The sequence below is a fragment of the Brachyistius frenatus genome, unplaced genomic scaffold (assembly GCF_029030835.1).
Source record: "Brachyistius frenatus isolate BFR_SWC_R1_liver_20210118 unplaced genomic scaffold, ASM2903083v1 Contig_31, whole genome shotgun sequence".
Lineage (NCBI taxonomy): Eukaryota > Metazoa > Chordata > Actinopteri > Embiotocidae > Brachyistius > Brachyistius frenatus.
This window is the reverse complement of record NW_027210630.1, coordinates 2405719-2424024: the sequence shown is the minus strand read 5'-3', so window position 1 is coordinate 2424024 and position 18306 is coordinate 2405719. Positions and strand designations below refer to the sequence as shown.

The 18306-nt window shown below is 39.0% G+C and overlaps 2 protein-coding genes across 2 annotated transcripts; one reads left to right on the top strand and one right to left on the bottom strand.

Moving 5' to 3' along the window:
• Positions 1-1252: 1252 nt before the first annotated feature.
• Positions 1253-10411, bottom strand: bco2l (beta-carotene 15, 15-dioxygenase 2, like). The gene is made up of 12 exons (XM_069699667.1): positions 10378-10411; positions 8224-8401; positions 7741-7952; positions 7210-7325; positions 6953-7055; positions 6312-6452; positions 4428-4588; positions 3827-3997; positions 3256-3393; positions 2371-2553; positions 2076-2186; positions 1253-1780 (listed from the first exon to the last, which is right to left on the bottom strand). The coding sequence occupies exons 1-12, from the start codon at positions 10409-10411 to the stop codon at positions 1664-1666; spliced, it is 1665 nt and encodes a 554-aa protein (XP_069555768.1). The 3' UTR covers positions 1253-1663.
• Positions 10412-14739: 4328 nt separating this feature from the next.
• On the top strand, positions 14740-17770 carry ela3l (elastase 3 like). The gene is made up of 8 exons (XM_069699663.1): positions 14740-14779; positions 14993-15081; positions 15297-15394; positions 15740-15868; positions 16353-16489; positions 16833-16978; positions 17367-17519; positions 17616-17770. Exons 1-8 carry the CDS (start codon positions 14740-14742, stop codon positions 17631-17633), a joined length of 810 nt encoding a protein of 269 aa, XP_069555764.1. The 3' UTR covers positions 17634-17770.
• The last annotated feature ends 536 nt before the right edge of the window (positions 17771-18306 follow it).

Here is an 18306-nt window from a genome sequence, read left to right as displayed (position 1 = left end):
CAGAATAACACCTTGATTGAACCGCTGATCCTCATCCTTAATGTATCCTCCAATAATACTTAAGTTTAATGAGTGTTGGGCAGCACTGATAAGGGTTTGCTTCTGCACAGATTGGTTAACACAAAATTTAGCTTGAGATTTATTTGAGGGCAAAGGTCGCTGTATCTCTCTCTGCTGGTCATGCCCATTGGAAAGAGTACTAATGAACCAGAGCGTACGGTATGCACACACACACTCACTCACTGACACACATGCAAGTACACAGAGAGGTTAAGCATGACTGATTAGATTAGGAATTATGGGCTAATTAATGTGTATCTTGGGAAACCTGTACAGCATGCGTATTAGGAGACAAAGCCAGAGTTTAGCAGAGAACATGACAAAAACACAAGTGTTGTTAATTCCCACAATTTAATTCATTTGACCAGTACATTATAGCTCCATTAATTTCTTGTTTTATTCAGTTCAGAGAAGCTAAAGATGAAACTTCTGCATGTGTGTAACTTAGTCATAAATTATTCAAGGTTGAAACTTGCTGTTGCAAAATATCTTCAAAATATCCTCACTAAAACTCTTCACTATCTAAGTAAATTTTGAAATATTAAAAAATGTAAAACAATAATATATGGGGCATAATATATTTGAAACCACTCAGCTTTCCCACAGAGTGCATGTATCAGGTGCAGAGCCCAAAGTCAGTTCAAACCAATCCATTCAAATCAATGTGAGAACATAGCCAAAGAAATAAGTGTCAGTAAAGTCAATTGTGGATCTGGTGGAGTGACAAGTGCAGCTGTAGGCCACTTCACATTATGTGAGGAGCCCTGTGCTTTTATAGTTCTCTCTGTTCTGTTCAGCTCACAGTTTAATACAACGAAACAACAAACTGCTCTTGTTCGCGTACCAGGTCCTAAATGCCAGTGTTTATGTGTATGCCAACTTTGTTTTGGGTTGCTTTGAACAGACAACACACAATTTCTGATGTGACCCCCGCTAGACTCTCTGGAGGCTATCGACCAGTTAGTTCCATTTGTTTTCCAGGCATTTCAGATGATGTCCATTTCTATCACATTACTGTGACAGAAATTGAATTTCCTCTGATGCATTTTTATGTATCCTAAGTGCTGTTCTGTTCTCCCTGGGAGTATAGCGTTTCCAGTGGTGTGATGATGCAAAAACACTTTGTGTTTTAACAGAAAAATGGGAGACATATTTTATTTTGATGTGTGTATTGATTTTAATGTTTTTTTTCTCAACGTTTTTCCACCAAAAATATTAGTCCTTCTATGTAAGTACCATGTGCATGGCCGTTGTCTAAAGAGGTATTACAAATTCATACAAGAGCACATATGAACAGAGGACAAACTTCATAAGAGTGCTGATGCCATGCTGGACTTACTTGTTTGTCTCTTAAAAATTGCCATCTTTATAACTGTAATGGCAGCAACACAGTGAGGATATGCACCTATTCTTATCAAGGAGGCACAAACAAATAGCATGACTGTGCAGTTTTTCCCAGCTCTCTTTTCTTTTCTTTTATCTGTTGCAGTTCAGGGGTTTTTCAGCCAATGACACCGACAGATGTACTTCATTCTGTGGACAAAGTGACTGGTTGCTGGTTCAATTTCAGCCATGTGCAGCAGAGTTGCAACCTGTGGTCTATCTAGCCCATCTCGTTAAACACACCGTGGGTCCCGTATGGGATATTGACAGGGACCTCAGCTCTGCCCAGCTCAGTGAAGGTCTTGGCATCCAGAACGAGTAGGAAAGTACTTTTCTCCTGGAAACAGATGGAGAGGAGATTAAATATGTTTTGTAAAAAAAAAAAAAAAAAAAAGGTCACAGAACAACCTTCTCACAATGATGATAGTGAAAGTACCAAAGCATTTGTCTTCTCCATGTATAATAACAATATGTGTGCCTAGGTTGCAGAGAAAGTAAATCTGTCTGTTGTTGTGTATCTTTCTTCTGTATAAATCTGGTATACAGATACCATGTAGTGTCAACATCACTCAAAGTAATGTTAGTATTGTTTAAGTTAAGACCGCTGCTGCTCCGGTATGTTATTAAATTACCTCTCTGGGTGTGATGATGACTGACAAGACCACTCCATCATCTTCCTCAGTAGCTTCGGGCGAAGCAACAAAGACAGGCTCAGACGGGTACAAGCCAGGATAACGCCACACCTAGACAGGGGAGAGACATAAACATACCCTTTACTCTGAGCTTCTTCATGTTCGAAAACCAACTTGCAACCTTCTGCTGCCCTCTCAGTGATACAGAAACGGCAGTGGAAATAACTTTGATGTGGTAATACCCGACCCACTCAACAATGAGGTCTCTCTAAGTATTCTTTGATTGATAGAGAACCTTAAGCTCCTTGGTGTGGACATCCATCTTTAGGAGGGAGTCGCTGAAGACATGTCCAAAGCCACAGCAGTAGAAGTAGCGGTAGGGTCTGCCATTGTACTTGTCGTAATTGATCTGAGGGAACTCAAGGCCACCGTACTGCAGCAGCTCATCGTTGTGAAGCTCCTCGTGGGTCATGTAAACCTGTAAGTTCAGATCAGTGCAACTTTAACATTTTAGCCAAAAGGTAATGTGAAACAACTTGATCATGAGTGCTAGAGATCAATAGTTAATTATCCTCTGTGACAAGTAATGGATACCTGCAAGAGAGCCTGGACATTCTGTAGTTAAGAATAAATCATTTTCTTTTAAATTTACTTTAATAATATGTGTACTTTTAATTGGAATAACCCCAATTTTTCTATTTGTTTTCAGTGACTATGGTAACTAGCAGCACTTTCACAGCTGATTTTCAGCTGTTACATGTACATAACACCTCTCTCGCTGACAGCTTTGACTGAGGACAATCTCATTCAGATAGTCATGACAAGTGAAACATCACATTTTCTTTCGAACTTTCAGCTCTTTTCTGCCATAGGAAAATGATGGAGAGTGAGTGTGTGTGTGTGTGTGTGGGCCACACACAGGCTGTTAAAAGGCAATTGTTCAGATTCATGGTGGACATAATTCTCATGTTGTAAGTCATGAAATTACTGTCTTGCAGAAAGTATCTTAAGCATGTCATCATGTTGGATAATTGCACAGAGTATGTGGGAGTGAATTGGCTGCATTTATCATGATTATAGACCTCATTCTTTACCTGATTCTATACAACCATTAATGTACAATTGAATGTACTACTTTATAAATCCAATGACCATACCACACTCTGTCCACTGTACTTACCTCTGCAGGTTTGGTCTGCTTTGCTGTGGCTGTATAGTTATGTAGAGTGACAAGGTTTTGGTCCAAAGGAGTTTGTTCATCCACATTTAGAGGAAGGACATATCTTCTTGGGAGGTTTCGGCACAACAAGTTGTAAAACTACCAAAAAAAAAATCACAGACATGACAAACTGCATGTGTTGTTCCTTTGAGTAAAAGGTACACTGTAACTTCAGGAACAATGAGAACCAATCAGTTACAACATACTGACTCAAAATCCTGGTGTTAGGTTTTGATTGAAGTTTGTTTTGATTAAAGTAATACACTCCACCACATTTGAAATCACAGATATTTCAAAGGCTTTTTGCCTCACAAACTGACAAGTAAAAGAAAAAATAAGAAAATATCAGATGCAATTGAACAATCTAAGTTGTAAAAGACACACAAAATGAAAATGTTATAAATGCAAACCAACATACAATGATGTAAACAGAAACACCATTAAAGACTGACTGTGTTGCAGTTTTCTCAAAGACATGCACCTCAATCTGAGCTGCTCATTGATGACAAACTAACAAACCGAATTTATTTACCTTGTCCATTTCCTCTCCGCTGTCACTTCGTAGGTTCTCCAGGGTGAAATCCCCAATGACTTCACCATCGTCCCCACAACACATGTCCATAACTAAGAATCCGTTGTCCTCAAAAGCATTGATCTGGTGCAGAGTGAACATGGGTGCTGTGCGGTACTTCACTTCACTCTCCTGTCAGACCAGACACATCAACTGGTGAGGAGTCATAAAATATTAAGACAATAATACAGAGTTTCACAGGCTTTTGGACAAACAAGAAGGAGCTGGTGTGTTGTTGTTTTTTTTTTTAACATTTTAGACCAAGCTCCCTCCTTGGCACTGCTGTTATTATGTTGCACCTTAGCATTTTGAAAGTTTGTATGCTTAATGGGTATGCTGTGCAATGAGATGAAAGAATTGAGATTAACAATGTATGAGGAAAGGCTACACCATTAGAGTGTGACTTCATCACAATAAATAAGGAAAAGATTTCATCATGCATGAAAAAAAATCAGCTCGCAGCTTTTGTTTTTTGTTCTGACTTCAGTAGCTGTGTGTGTTTTCTGGTTCACACTTTGTTGTGTGCAGGCAATATATGTCCATTACTCTAATTTGAACACACCTTGCCAGTGTGCCTGTTGACCAGGTGGAAGATGGTTTCATACTGAGGCTCCCAGGTCATGACTTTGTGAAAGCTCTTTCCCTGAATTCTGTACAGCATGAACTTCAGCAGGTCCAGCTTGAGCGGCTGCTCAACAAACACAATGTAGTTCTCCGACATGACTAGAGAGAGGGGCACACACAGCAGGAAATGTATTCTTTAAAAAACAACACCAGACTGGCACATTTTAGTCATCATATTTTCATCATAGTCCAGTGGACATCATACATAATATTTACAAACTTGTTTGCCATAGACATGCTATGTCATGGTGGGAGAATGAACTCCAATGTGGTTACACATAGAGTGTAACTCATCAGTGCAATGATAATTTGATGTACTAGTTTCCTGATAGGGTTTAAGGATTTTACAATCTCCCACTGATACGCCTCATAAATGTTTTTTATAAACACACTTAAAAAAAAATCCTATTGCAAATTATTGCAAGGTCATGTGACCTGTCAACATGAATTCAGTAGTGATTTATATATTTGTGTGTAAATGGAAAATTTGCTTCTAAGTGGCAGTATGCTGTTTTATTGGACCAGTAATGGAGCCTTTGTAAAAAATGATAATAATGATACTATTTGACACTCTTTCTGAACGCATCTCCCTTTTTTGCAGAGCGCAACATCCAGTGGTTGCTTTCTAGTCAGTCAGTTAGCAAACTAAATCTTTCCTGCCTCATTTTTAACTGTTTTTTTTACACCTCTGAGGGAAAACTCAAGACACAAATATTGTTCTTGCATATACAGTAAACACATAAAATTGGCACTAAACATAACCGCCCGTCTACTACAACTCTGCTGAGAGATGTAATAAGCTGTGCCTTGTATAACTGTACAATGTTCCTTCACTTGTGGGATTTCTTGGTGCCGGAAAGTCTGGAAGGACAAGGGTGGTCTGCTGTAAATATAGACTGAGATATAATCAGGGAACTGGTGCAGGACAAAAACCAAGTGGAGCATTGTGTTATGGGATTGTGATATATTGTGTTTGTCATATTTGCATTTGCTGACTGGAATCGGCTTAAAGCTCGATCATCAGTGGTTTCTCTTCATCAACTGATTGGCAATCAGCTGACTATTAACTGGTCATAGTAACTGGTTGCTTATAACCTGAGTCTTCTACATTTAACTCTGCAGCCTTCTCCTCCACCCCCGCCTCCAAATTGCATGGCAAGAGTTTGATGTTGTACTGCGATCCAATATCCATGTGTTTGTTTATTAGGGGGGATTGGTTCTCCCAGCAAAAATATTGTTGCTGCTGAGGTTCTTTGATAACTATCTCAAAGAGCAGAGCCTATTTCACCAAATATCTGTCTATATATGACTATCAAAGTTCTGACTGAATTAAAGATATACGTATATAAAAGTAAAACATGAACAACAACCAGACAAAGAAACATCAAAACATTAACACACAAATTATGTGTATCTGGGTAAGGATACTATCAGAGCTAAGCAATGGAAGAAACTGTGCCAAAAGCTTAGTTGTGAATCTTTTAGACAGATTTCATGTGTTGCGAGGGACCCAGAGTGTAAGAGAAAAGTGTGTAAATTTGTGTGAGCTGAAGACAGAGTTACAGACAGATAGAGATAGTGAGAGCTGAACAGAAAGACAAAGCCAATGTGAGTGACAAAAAGAAGCAAGACAAGTCTAGAATTCAAATTAGTAATTAGTATGAGCACATAAAAAGTTTCAGTGAAGTTGATTCACCCTGCAAGTGCAGGAAAAAAAGCAACATCTCTTGCAGAATTCATTAATTTCACTCCAGTATACATCCAGCATTCAGACAACTTTAGAAAGTGTAGCCTGTTTGTTATGCTGTAGTGGGTATCTCACCAAAGCTGTGATAATAGGAAGGTTTCCTGGGTTCAGCTGCACGGATGGAACAGATCACTTTGGCTCCCGACAGGTCTGCAGAGTTCTCTGTGGCTGCCTTCTCCTCAGGAGGAGGCACACAAATGATGTTATAGAAAAATCCTAAATGAGGTCCAAAAACACATTGTCATGCTGTTTTATAGTATTTGTTGTAGAATGCATGAGCTAAGGTTAATTACGCTCTGTACTTTACAATAAAATGCATACAGCAGCGAGTAACAAATAAGACAATATAATTTCATGTAGTTCAATAAAATGCAATGATGACAAGAGAGAAAAAAACAACAACATTCACACTAGAAGACAGTGAAGACCCCTGAATCCATCTCACAGAAACAAACCACAAACATTCAGAGCTTAACTTGACAAATCTGACACAGAGACAAACCAGAGAAAATAAAATAAAGGTTTTTCATTTGTTTTGTAATGTGGACACATTTGTGACAGATTTCAGAGCAGTTAAAAGCATTCTCATTAGGTCTGGAATTTATGGTAGAAAACTATCACACGAGAAGCTGAGAATTTGAGGCCTGTTGTCAGTGAGCATGCAGACATTTACGGGTAGGTAGGTGAACGAGAAAGAGAGAGCAAATAAAGATTACCACTTTTGCCGTAAGAATTGCCCATGTTGTATGTGGCCCCATCACGGTCATAGTGTGGGTGAGCTGTAGCTGAGTTGACAGCGATGTACTGACTCCAGTCCACCTTACATTGATATATAAAAAAACACATCATCTTTGTCATTGTCCTTGTCGTATTCATGATGAAAATCGTAGTCACTCATCATCTTGAGAGTCTGGCTCTCTACAGTATCAGCAATCAAAAGAGACTTATAATTCTGACAGTCTTCCTGGCTCACCTTCTCCTTCGTCTCCAGGCTTTGCGGATCTATTCTCCTCATGTAGTTGGTTTCTGTACTGACATAATAGTCTCCCTTGTACTTGACAAAGTTCACACTGGCATTATCTGTGGCCTCTGCTCACACATATGGATGACAGGAACATATTAATTATAGTACTTCAGCGAAGCTCATCTTTCTCACAGATATCACTGGAAACTACGATTTATATTAATTCCTGCTTCCTCCATTTTTCAGAGGCTTTAAGTCATCCATCAGATTGATTTTTCCCTAACAGAGGTGCACACACACATCCACACACACAAATATTGACTTGTGTTCCATTTACCTCAATAAAAAAACACAATATAATGTAACACTAAGTTTCATTACTCTGCAAAAGCATTTCACAATACACCACATACAGACAAGGACATGAGCACGGAAGAAACACAATTTACATAAACACTTTTATCCCTATTTGTTTTTACTTTGCATGTACAGCCACCTTAACTATATGCATAAATAAGTGTTATGTAAAGATACACGTACTAGGAATCTGAAAGCGTGAAAAGAAGCGAGCAAAGATGTTCTTGCAGGGATCAGGGATGGCTAATGTTCCGAACTCTGAAACTACGATGCGGTTCTTCTCTGAGTTGCAGACATATGAGTCACTTCTCAGGAAGCAGCTGCTGTACGTGACTTTTCCCTCACAGATGTGGAACCGGTGCATCATGGCCATGCCATCAAACCAGTGGATGTATCTGAGAGAGACAAAGACAATTAATTTCTCACCAAGGTGTTTGTGTACGATAAAGAAGGAGTGATGTGAGCACTGTGACCATGTAGACTGAATATGCCCATTCTGCAAATATTCAATATTTGAGGAATTAGTTTTGTTGTTAAACAAACACTGAAAGGGAAAACCCAAATTTCTTTCAGGAGAGTTATTTTCAGTATGGATTTTCAACATAGATGTTTTCACCAACTGCCATCCTATTGAAGCTCAGTGAACTTTTAGTTTTCTGTAAATACCTGTCTTTCCCAAATTCAAATTTCCCAGGTCCATTTCTCAGGAAGCTACCATTGATCCAGGTTGGAACAGTTCCCTTGATGGTGGTGGGGATGGGATCAGGGGTTTCCTCCACAGAACGCACCAGATTCGCCAAGCTCTCTAGCCCTTTGGCCTGCGGACATCGCTGCCTGCTGGATACTGGGAGAGGAGAGGAGAGGAGAGGAGAGGAGAGGAGAGGAGAGGAGAGGAGAGGAGAGGAGAGGAGAGGAGAGGAGAGGAGAGAGAGGAGAGGAGAGGAGAGGAGAGGAGAGGAGAGGAGAGGAGAGGAGATCATGAGTGATACACAAGCAGCAGCTGAACTCTTGGTCCCACATGTTTACTACCTACAGTCTGTCTTTCTTTGTCGTAAACACATACAGCTATGACATGGTTGTGTGTTGCTGTGAACCATTTACAACCTTGAAACTTTGAACAAGAGTGAATGAGAAAGTGTAGTAAGATCCTACATACAGACCATGTGTAAAAGCAAGGATCCTGTATCCCGGAGAACTTTATATTTCAAATCAGTTGAATAAACTTTTTCTTAGATAATTATGTAATAAAGAACTGTAGCCTAATTTTTTTGTTTGGCTTTTCAGACATTGAAAAATCAAACATGCAAACTGTTTAAAAATGTTTTTATTATATAAACACGGTCTGCTCTGTAGTAGGAAACAGTTTGTACACTAACAGCTCCTGCTTGTCTGAACTCCTGGCTCTCTGGGGTCATGCACTATGAATGACACCTGTGCTATCTGCTGTCTTATCTGTTATTCAATAACCAATTCCTGTTCATTACCTCATATCTCTCCACGTAATGGAGACTATAAAATATATATGAGGGTTACGTGATTAGCAAAAGCAAATCATTGAGGTTCTATGTGGGGCCCCATGCTGGGCTCAGGTTATAGTATCAGAGTTTTCCTGATCGTGTGAATTGTTATTGCAACCAATCTGCAGAACAAGAATTTTGTTCATTCCCATGACACGAGTATAAAAGACAATAAAAAAAAATGAGAATGTGCAATAGAGAGATAACCACTGTAGGCTTTTACAATCTCTTACAATGTTGACTTTGTGAGTTTTGAATGTGATTACTGCAGCATTGCAAATGATGCCTGAATATATGCTATAATTTTTAGGGAGGGTATTTTCTGTAGTTTCCTGCTGGTGCATTCAGAATTGAGTTTCTTGAAAACAAAACACCTGCACTGACGAGCCCAGAACTGTTGTGGATAATAGCTCCAGGTATTGCTTTTTTCTTTATATTTCATTTTTGAGATAATCACAATTGCGACAGTAGCTTATTCGTGAAAGCCATTTCTTTAATGAATTGTATTCCTTGTGGCACCAACAGCATGTCAGTATACAAGTAAATGACCTTGTTGGAACAAGCTGTCATAATCTGGCACATCTTTTTCATTTCAGTTCTTTTCATTTTTACCATGCGGAAACCTGTCAGCCATTCTTTTTAGTTTAGAGCAGAGAATGACTAAAAGCTGTTAATGACACATTCTTCATATTCTTTTACCAGCTCTGATTCAGCAGGTGTCCTTGGAGCAGGAACAAAAGAAAATGCCAACGTGTCTTATTGTAACTACAGCTCTGATTTTCAAATGTGACAAAATACTATTATGACTAGCTGGAGAAAGCACATTATCTAAATGCACACCTGTATTGTGTTGAACTGTACAGAAGGGTTTTTACATTTGATGGTATTAAATATTCTGTTTCAAAAGGGGCACACTAAGTTACAATAGTGCCACATAACTCTACTTTTATTTTTTAATTAGACTGAAGATTTTTATTGAGTTTGTCATGGCCTTTCCCTAAAGTCAAAGGTAATAAAAAGCAACTTCTAAAGGCTCTTTCCTTGGGTTAATTTTTATGTAGAAACAGGATGAGTCTGTAGACAAGTTATCAGTTACTTATTTAGACAAAAGCAATTACATATTTATGCAATGATACAACTATGAAAAATAGCATTGCACGGAAAATATTTTTAAAAGATGAATACTTTGGAATCATGAAAGCAATGAGTTAGAATAAAATCGGAAATGTCCCTTTTCACTCTTCAGATGAATGTATATATGTGGAAATCATCTGAATATATCTGAAAAAAGGTGTCTACTCACTGCTGGGAGTCTGGGGCTCTGTGGTCTTGGACATGGCTAGTCGTTCTGTGAATTTGATCAAACAGGCAAACAGGTTTTATACGAGCTATGATCAAAATCTTTGAACCTTTGGACCGAAGTCAATGAAGTGAGCCCAGGCACTAAACACCACTACCATACAAATTGGATTATATAATTGAACTCATGATAAGAAAAGCGACAAAACAAAATGTAGTCATTGCTTTATGATGCAGGTCAATACTTGTATTGTGACATTTTAGAGTGGATTCTTAAGCAAAAAACAACAACAAAATATACTTTTTGTGTATTTGTTTATCATGGAAGAAAATCACCTGAATCCTTGGGTCCAAATCTCAAATCTGAGTGATAAAGAACAGGCTCAAAGTTTTCATAAAATGTTATGATATTATTTTTCTTAATGGTGGTAAGTATGCTAATCTTTGTTGCTATTGTTACATACTGGACATGGACAGTATACAATTATGTCGCTACAAATGATCTTTAGATTATATACAGAATTTAGTCTGCACAGTTTTTGCACTTTTAACGCTTTTATCTAATCTCACAGCCTGGCATCATGCAATTTGCATGTGTCACCATGCAGCCCAGATTCCTATGGATTTTAATACTGAATCATATTACATAAACCTCCATAATTACTGTAAATGTTAGCACATGTATGGCATTGTGTTTAACTGCTCCATTAGCTTCAGCCCTGTGCTACTTAGAAATATAAGTGGAGTGATGAAAGTAAAGTTTGTAACAGACTGCTGTTAAAATATGTGTATAAAGAAACATGAGCAATTTTTTATGACACTCAGTGTTACTTGTGTATGCAATATTCTGCACAATTCTAATATGAATGCATTTTCAGGTTCTGATATTGTATGTTGCCCCAAGTAATCCTGCATATAAAAAAACAGACCTTTTTTTTCTGAAAGATTTCTGGTGGTTCCAAAACCATTTTGAATAATGCTGCAGATATGTGTGTACAAGATCAAGACATTTTTATTACATTGTTTACAATGTAATAAAAATGTTATTACACTGTAAACAATGTAATGAAAATGACAATTACAGGCATAACATAGCCCAAAAACAAGATGTAGGTAATTAGTGTCAGGTTAAGGTTGTTTTTCTACTTCATTTATTTTTTTGTAGATGCAAGCATAGGTTCATTTATATTTTATTAATGTATCACTTGAAAGATATAATCTGATGAACATAAAAATACCGTGGGAGCGTAAACTACTGGCATATGAACATGCCACACATAAATTCCAAGTTACATAGATAACACAGTCAAGCAGTAAGTAGTTATTAACACATTATAGTAGTGTATGTGGTAAGACAGACCGCACCCAGTCCCACTACTCCCCTGCAACTCTCTCCCGCTGAACATGAAAGAAATGGAAATCTGGCAAGTATATACACGACCTGTAAGAAGACCAGTTGGGTCATGATGTGTTTATGAGATTTAATGAAATTAGTAGTTCCCAACCTGAGAGCATGAGAGACATGAGAGATAGTGAATTAAGACAGCAAAGACATCAAAATGAAATAAACATATGCATCAAAATTTGAGAAGTGAAAGCACGGAAGACCTTCCGTTAACATCAGTATAAATGATAAAAGCAAATCAGCAGTCGCCCGCTGATGGATTTACTTCAGCCCTCTGGCTCAAAACACATTGCCTGTGGCAGGCACTGGAAGATACAGCTGTATATTTCTTAAAGGCAAAAAGCTAACAAATACAGACATTAGTGAGCTCATAATGGACTAAACATTAGACTGCTGCTACAAACTAAAAGATCCACACCGCCTGTGTACATACCAGTGATGAAGGTATGCGAGGAAAATTGAGTTAAAAAACTTACAGCTGGCTGCAGCCAATAGCACAGACGTGCCACAATAATATTTGTACATTGTTGCAAAACCTTTTTCCGTTGCGTCACATGGAAAAGGGCAAGGGTCAGTACAGTGTTTACTGCCCCATAGTGAAATAAACCGAGCATAAACCTCATACATAGTGTCATTCGGAGTTCAGCTCTTGTTCTGATAGGAAAAACAGTCTGAAGTGTACCTGTTACAAACCCTCAGGGGGGGTTCAGTAGATGAGGTGTTCTGCTTTGCTCAGCCATGAACCTATCAAGTCTCACCTCAGAACATGATAGACTGTCTCTGACTGCATATCAACATACAGTATTTCAGTGTTAAGGAGCAGATTTGGGAGATCAGAGGTCTCAATGAAAAGGTTTGATGGTAGTTGTGGTCAGTTTTGCAACAAAACCTCCATTAATTGAGATCATTTGCTCTTTGTTTTGCCCATTGTTGTTCATGTATCAGTTCATTGCACACTTCACTTCATTATCTCATGTCATCTGGCCATTATCAAATTAATGAATACAGGAGGCTTAATCAGAAAATGCAAAAAGGGAGGCATCTAGTCTGGACACAAGCCTGTAATAAGTTTAGCAATGTTTTACGGATTTGAAGAGCAATTTTAATTAGATTTCAGTCAATTGCATAACACAGCTGTAGAGAAGCTTACACACACCAGGGCAAAGATGCATGCACATTCAGACAATCACACATACACACACACACACACACACACACACACACACACACACACACACACACACACACACACACACACACACACACACACACACACACACACACACACACACACACACACACACACACAGACAGGCACAAACAAACACAGGTGGGGGATGTCTAAGCTTGTTTTCTTGCTGCCTTTCAAGTGTTCTTCATCCCGTCGAGAATTTGCTTCACTCTGTAAATTGTAAACTGAACTTTAAAACTAAACTTTAAAAGAAAAGCTGTGAGCTGTAGATTCAGCTGTTATCAATTACAAATCTTCATGGTGAAGATGGTGTCATTTTCAGTGTCAAAGTTTTGTGTGACCTCCTTTTCAGATGCTGCAACCCAGTTAGATTCGGGATTGATTTTCTAAACGGCTCACTTTGCAAAGCTTAGATGTTGTTCCCTAATGGAAATGCAACCAAATACAGCATGAGTTTTGGTTTTTGGTTTTTGCTCCTCTGTGAAGTAATATTACTCAGTTTAGTGTCTGAACAGATCAATTGTCCCATCTAGTGGTGAAATGAGAAACTAAATGATTAATGAATAAGAAGTCCAGTCTTCATAAAGTAGTTTGATGTTTTTTTTTTTTTTTTATAATTCTGAATGACTTTTTGTTACAGCTAAATGTTTGTTGTCACAGGGTTAGGCACAGACACACAATTAAACACCTGTAGCCTAAACGATTTCTGACTTTGGGTTGATTTCATCAAAAACATCTTGAAGGTCATTACAAACAAACATTTTGTGATCAAATTCTGACTATTTCTTACCACCTTTTCTACTGACTCTACCTATTTACTGCACTGTAACACCGATCCAGTTCTGTGCCATGTAATTTTACCCAAGCAGCCATTGACAGATTTACAATGTCTGCACGCTGAGTCACCTCAGGCTTGCACACTCTGACACTTTCATACCACAGGAGTTGTGTCTATGTCCTCCAAGTCTCATAACTTATTCAAGTTCTATTCATTCAAGTCCTTATAACAACCTCATGATACAGAGCCATTGTTTTTAGCACTAAATTGAACTGTGCAACAGAAAGTTTACATCACAAAGTATGTTTGGGTATGAAATTTGCTGAGTGGCATGCCATGTTTGATCATGTCAATATGGCTCACATTCCTGGCATTGCAGAATTCACTGCAGGACTGGCAATGTTGTACAATGTCAAAAAGAATGCAGTGTAGCTCTCAATATTTTCTGCATCAATGATACCATCTGTTTCCTATTGTCTCATTGTTATATGCCATAGTAACTCTTCTCAGATTGATTTTTGTTTTACATTTTGGAGAAAACAGGCCAGTGCCAGTAATCCAGATGTTGTCTTCCCATGCTGTTATGCAATCATTTAATTCCAGGTTTCAGGGAAAAGGCTGAACGAGTAATGGTGATTTCAAACGCAGAATATGATGTGGATGGTGTCAGGAATGTACCTTCAGCATTTACAAACATAAACATAATATGTTATACATGTAAGAGCTCTTGGACACACAGATCCTATGCATGCTTACTAAACAGACGGTACATTGCAATCGTACAGGAAGGTCATGAGAAATGTTCCAGAAAAGACACCTGTGTTATCCGTCAGCAACCAGATGAACTGACCCTCTTTGCCATTGGTCCCCTGCAGGCCATGACAAACCAATAGAAGTGTGTGTTGCTGCATTCAGAGCGGGTGTTGCCTGTGGTGGAAAGTTTAAAAGAGAGTGTGTGTCCTGCTGTCCCTCTGCAGAAGCATCAATCAACATGATCCCCATTGTGCTGGCCTCAGTGCTCATTGCTAGCGGTAAGAACATCTGGCAGTTTCTAATTCTGTGTGTAATTGTTTGTGCATGTTTGCAAGTTTGTGTGAGTGCTTGCTTATAATCACACAGGGGGCCAACACACTGCAATTTTGTTTATGGAAAAGAAAATTGATGCAGTTTGTTTCCTATGTGGGAATCAAAAATAATTTCATTGTTCTCATGTCCATTACATTCACTTCCATCTTGTCTTGCAGCCTTTGGGTGCGGCACCCCACCCATTGAGCCCCTGACTTCCCGTGTGGTCAACGGAGAGGATGCCAGGCCCAACAGCTGGCCCTGGCAGGTATGCTAATATGTACACATCTGTCCGTGTTTTTATATTCACTGGCAAACCTTATGGGTCCAGCATCTGGTTCTTAGATGTCAAACCCAGTGGCTATGGAAAATCCAATAATTAAATGGTTGTTTGTGAATTAAATTAGCAAACTGTGGCTTCAATCTAAACATCCACAATCTGCTCCTTACTGTATATTTTTTGTTGCCCCTTTTCACCTCCAGATATCACTGCAGTATGAGAGGGACGGTGAATGGAGGCACACTTGTGGGGGATCTCTGATTGCTGCCAACTGGGTCATGACTGCTGCTCACTGCATCAAGTACGAATGGCTGGGGAATATAAAGGCACATACACTGAAACACAACCGCCAGTACACACATCCACAAAATTACATACACACAGATGTCCTGCTGACTGTACTGTATTTATTCTACAGTACACTACATGATCAATTCTGGCCCCAAAATCCAACTTCACCTTCAGAAATAGGGATTAGGAAAGTCCCCGACTTAAAAGGTTTAAAAACACACTCAAAAACATCTGGACCACTGCTCAGTTCAAATTCTCATTTTCCCATTGCATTCAATCATCAAATCAAATTCATCAAATCATTGAACTGTGCGGTAACTGTTCTGTTTGGTTGACTTCATCTTCTCTCCCACAGCACCAAGTTCTCCTACAGGGTGTTTGTGGGCAAACACAACCTGGTTGAGGAAGAGGCTGACTCCAAGGCCATGCTGCCTGAGAAGATTATTGTGCACGAGAAATGGAACCCTATCCTTGTAGCCCTCGGGTAACACAACCACCACCATACAGCACAAGGAGCGAGCTGAGTCTCCTTCATACAATACATCATAATCTCATCTACTCTGTGTCAATGTGACTAAGTGGACTGAGGCTCAAAGTCCCATTTATTCAATTCAGTCCAACTCATATCTTTGACACAAACTCTCCATCTTTAGTCATCTCAAATAACTGCAGCCAGTTAGACAAATAAGAGTAAACCTTTATAAGCACACTGGTCACTTTTAAATATGTAGCTGCAATCCAGGAAATGTAAAGAGGTAAGGTTATAAATAAATTTAGTAGATTAATCATATGTATAGACATGATAACACAGACAGAATACAAAAATATTGATGGGCTCATTCTTGTTCTCATTATCATATCTAGCTCTGCTTCACTATCTTTTTTTCTGTTTCTGGAGGATAGTTTTAAATAAACAACCTCCTTCCTCAGTGTCTCTCTCTCTCTAACTCTTTCTGTCTTTCTTGCAGTAACGACATTGCAATGATCAAGCTGTCAGAGTCTGTGACTTTGGGCGACCAGGTGCAGGTGGCATGTATCCCTCCTGCCGGCACTGTGCTGCCCAACCTCCAGCCCTGCTACATCACTGGATGGGGCAGGCTGTACAGTAAGTTGCTGTTTGTAGAGGGTTGAGCTGTGTTTACGTGTCTGTCTTTAGCTTAGCATCTCTGAAATATCTTTACATACCCTGCTTTAGTGTGCTCAACTGGTGTCCGAGCGGGATGTTTGGATGTATGTGTGTTTTTGGGATTACCCAGGGAAACCTCCAAAGTTTGGATGAAAATCACATGCATGAGATTTTAGCTGAAACTTTTGGGGGGAGGATTACTCCTAAATTGAAAATTTGGGTCAGACTGTGAATTTGGCGCTTGAGGAAATGCTGTAAAGCAGCTTTGACAGCCGGCTAGTGTATGTGGATGATGGTAATAGACTCTGCTTGTGTGTTTTAGCTGGAGGCCCCATAGCTGATAAGCTGCAGCAGGCTTTGATGCCTGTGGCTGACCATGCCACCTGCTCCCAGCTTGACTGGTGGGGTATCGCTGTCAGGACCACCATGGTGTGTGCCGGCGGGGATGGAATTGTGGCTGGATGCAACGTAAGTTTGTACTCTGTGTATGTTTGTGTGTGTGCATGAAAAGGAAGAAGGTTAATTTCAATTATATGTGTTTGGCTTTTCCTCTAAGAATTCTGAACCATATTTACATTGTACACTTCATACAAGTTTCTGTACCAAATTATGCCGGTGGAACAACTTTGAATTTGAAAGCAATACGTGTGCTCAAATAAACACATGAAGGGGATTTCATTTCATCATACTTATGTGTTGTTTACCTGCCAAGAAACTTGACAAATGTTTCTTATGTCTCCATTATAATTAGTGAAACAATGATTCTAATGGTGATTTTCATAGTTAAGCCTCGCCAATGCCAGTAGCGCCATTAAATGAATAAAACCTATGTTCTCCTCCTCTCTTTCTTGTCCAGGGTGACTCTGGTGGCCCTCTGAACTGTAAGAACAGCGAGGGTGTCTGGGAAGTGCACGGCATTGCCAGTTTTGTCTTTGGCCTTGGCTGCAACTTTGTGAAGAAACCTACCGTCTTCACCAGAGTCTCTGCTTTCAACGACTGGATCGACCAGGTAAAAGAGACATACTAACAGAATTCAACTATTTTTTTCTTTTAATGCAGTTTCCTTGTTTTATTTTTCCAAGTAATGGCTGATTTGTCTTTGCAGGTTATGATGAACAACTAAAGAAGATGATAATAATAAAAAAAAAAATAACCCTTCCAAACTGTATTTGTCTTGTGTGTGATTAATGCGATTCGATATCTACCAGACTATAGAAAATTCAGACCTGACAAACTCACATCCAAATGAATGATAATGAATCTCTGGCCTTATTGAGCAACATTACAACTAATTTTGCTCTGTCCCATGTTTGGGATGTTTGCAAACAATGTTTGCTAGAAATGGAAATAGTGTCAACAATTGTCCAGCAGGTGTCCTCGTACACTCATGATAGGGGGGATTGGTTCTGACAGTTTTCCAAAGCAGGATGTTGTGCAGAATAACCAATGTTTCTGTCTGGAAAACAGCATCAACAAATAAATATATAACTCCCATCAAATGGTTCACAAAAAGCGAGTACATGATTCAGACATAACCCTAAATTGAATAATAGATTGATAAGCGAGTTTGGATGTTTGATAAGGATGTTTGTAAAGAAATATAACATTTGCATCTAATTACCCTTCATGAACCTGACCTGGTTTATCTCTGTGCCCTCTCAACAGGAGGGTTTTATGAAAACCATAACACTATGCTGGGGAGTATATTTTCTCATGATTACACTGTTCTGAAAATGAAGAATCCCCGAGCGTCAATGTTGAGATTGAAACTCCTCTAATTTGTTTCCCACACTGTG

Coding starts and splice junctions, on each gene's coding strand:
- bco2l (XM_069699667.1), bottom strand. CDS start 10,411: ATGTCCAAGACCACAGAGCCCCAGACTCCCAGCA. Junction 3,394..3,826: donor GCGGAGAGGAAATGGACAAG/GTAAATAAATTC, acceptor TTTTTTTGGTAG/TTTTACAACTTGTTGTGCCG. Junction 1,781..2,075: donor TCATCATCACACCCAGAGAG/GTAATTTAATAA, acceptor ATCTGTTTCCAG/GAGAAAAGTACTTTCCTACT.
- ela3l (XM_069699663.1), top strand. CDS start 14,740: ATGATCCCCATTGTGCTGGCCTCAGTGCTCATTGCTAGCG. Junction 14,780..14,992: donor CTCAGTGCTCATTGCTAGCG/GTAAGAACATCT, acceptor CTTGTCTTGCAG/CCTTTGGGTGCGGCACCCCA. Junction 16,979..17,366: donor GAATTGTGGCTGGATGCAAC/GTAAGTTTGTAC, acceptor TTTCTTGTCCAG/GGTGACTCTGGTGGCCCTCT.